The sequence below is a fragment of the Anthonomus grandis genome, chromosome 22 (assembly GCF_022605725.1).
Source record: "Anthonomus grandis grandis chromosome 22, icAntGran1.3, whole genome shotgun sequence".
Lineage (NCBI taxonomy): Eukaryota > Metazoa > Arthropoda > Insecta > Coleoptera > Curculionidae > Anthonomus > Anthonomus grandis.
In genome coordinates this window covers 30413883-30415827 of record NC_065567.1, presented here as the reverse complement: position 1 = coordinate 30415827, position 1945 = coordinate 30413883, and the positions used below count along the sequence as shown (strand labels likewise).

The 1945-nt window shown below is 37.8% G+C and overlaps 1 protein-coding gene across 1 annotated transcript; it reads right to left on the bottom strand.

The window, feature by feature from the left end:
• Positions 1–784: 784 nt before the first annotated feature.
• On the bottom strand, positions 785–1519 carry LOC126748449 (uncharacterized). The gene has a single exon (XM_050457704.1). It carries the CDS (start codon positions 1517–1519, stop codon positions 785–787), a length of 735 nt encoding a protein of 244 aa, XP_050313661.1.
• Between the last annotated feature and the right edge of the window lie 426 nt (positions 1520–1945).

Sequence of the window (1945 nt, the reverse complement as noted above, 5' to 3'; positions counted from 1 at the left end):
ATATTGATGGTGACAAAGTAACCCCTTGGTTGAGGCTACTTTGTCACAAAGTTTTATTAAGGTTTAAAACACCTTAAACGACGTTATACTGACAAAGAAACCCCAGATATGGGGCTAAAATATATTGGCGTGTGTCATATAGGTAGGTACCTAATTTTTTTTTAACATCCAAATGGTGAAAAACACGAAAAATAAACAACTTGCTTATACAAAAGTTAAAAAATATTTATTTCTAGTAAACAAACCAGAAAACAAAACAAGAAAATAAAAAACAAACTTATACATACATTTTGGTATCGGTAGGTAGTAGGCAATTAATGCCTAAATAAACAGGAACTTTGATACACAACCTTAATGCTGTAGTAAACATACAAAAATATTCAACTTAACATAAACTCAACAAAACAAAAAGTGAAAACTTCACTGAGGTTAATCAATACGGCACTAAACGTTAAGACACTAGACTTTAGTTAGGCACATATTCGTCTGTATGATAGGGATCTTCATCCAACTATCTTCACATCTATCACAAATGAAATAGGGATCCCTACTATCATTATTACAGATGCCACAAATCCATTTTTGGCATTTGCAGCATTTTATCCATTCAACTCGATATTTGTAGGTTTCCCACAAACACTTACAGATGCCACATTTGTTTGAATCATCTATTTTTCGTGTCGATTTTCTTAATGGGAGATTTTTTTCTTTACCCTTAACGCCCAACTTTGATTTATTTGTTACGCTCTTCGAATTTCCTTTAGAGGTGGATGGTTCTGCATCATCATCGACAATATTCATGGCGCTCTCGCCTACTTCTGAGGAGGTGATGGACGAAACATTTTGCCCTGGTTCTATTTTTTTTCTTCTCGGGATTTTGAACTCCCCTATGTTCTTTTAATAACTCAACTAAACTTTCGTCTAATGTTCTCCCAATTTCTTTTTCGTGAACAGCAGTATCGGGAAGTTTTCGTAGAACCTCTTGCGCATTACATGGATATAAGCCGGTGGTGCGAAATCTTGATATTAAATTTTGCGACACTGTGTCACTAATGGCCACCCAAAATCTGTTCAGTAAAATGGTAAATTGTTCTTTTGGAATTGACCCAGGATATCGACTTTCTCTTCGCCAGCTTTCGAAAATATCACGCCATCTCTTCTCCATTGGTCCGAATACCGCCACATCTAATAGTTGCATTAGATGTGTGGAATTGGGAGGAAACGGGCTCATATATATATCATGTTCTTGCGCTGCCTGTACGACACTTGGAGCAAAATGGCTGGCCAAGTTGTCTCCTACGAGGATCACTCTTTTTCCAGGTTCTCTTGTTCTTAGGACATGTGGGAGGAAAATTTCCTTAAACCATATCTCGAATAAGTTGGCGTCAAACCAGTCACTTAGACTATTTTTGTAAACTGTTCCTGGCAGGCCGCCTTTACACCAGTTTTCATAAATATTATTGGCTTTATATACCACCATGGGCGGCAACAAGACTCCACTGGCGCTACCGCAGACCATTATGCTATAAAGGTCATTGGTAAAGAAACAATGACTTTTTTAGCACCGGGGTCATCAGTGGCGTTTGTTTCGTCATAGTTACATATATGATCCCCACTAGAGTCTAATAATACTTATTGCAAAAAACTTCAAAACATCCTCTTGGTCCACTGAGGATCGGGATCTTTTGATATCCGAGGCTATTCGAACAGATAAATTGTTTCGTTTGATGAAAGCACTAACCATATCATCCCCAGGGGTGTTGTCTTTTAGTACAGGTATAACAATACCCTTTTTGTTAAGGTATTTTTTAATAACAGCCTTTGTTAGTGGAAATCCCCATTCTGCCACAACTCCCAAGGATCTTGATATTAACCCTTCTTCTTCCTTACTGAGGACTGTCGGATGTCCAACAGACTTTGGGTGCCTTCCAAGGCATTTATAGAC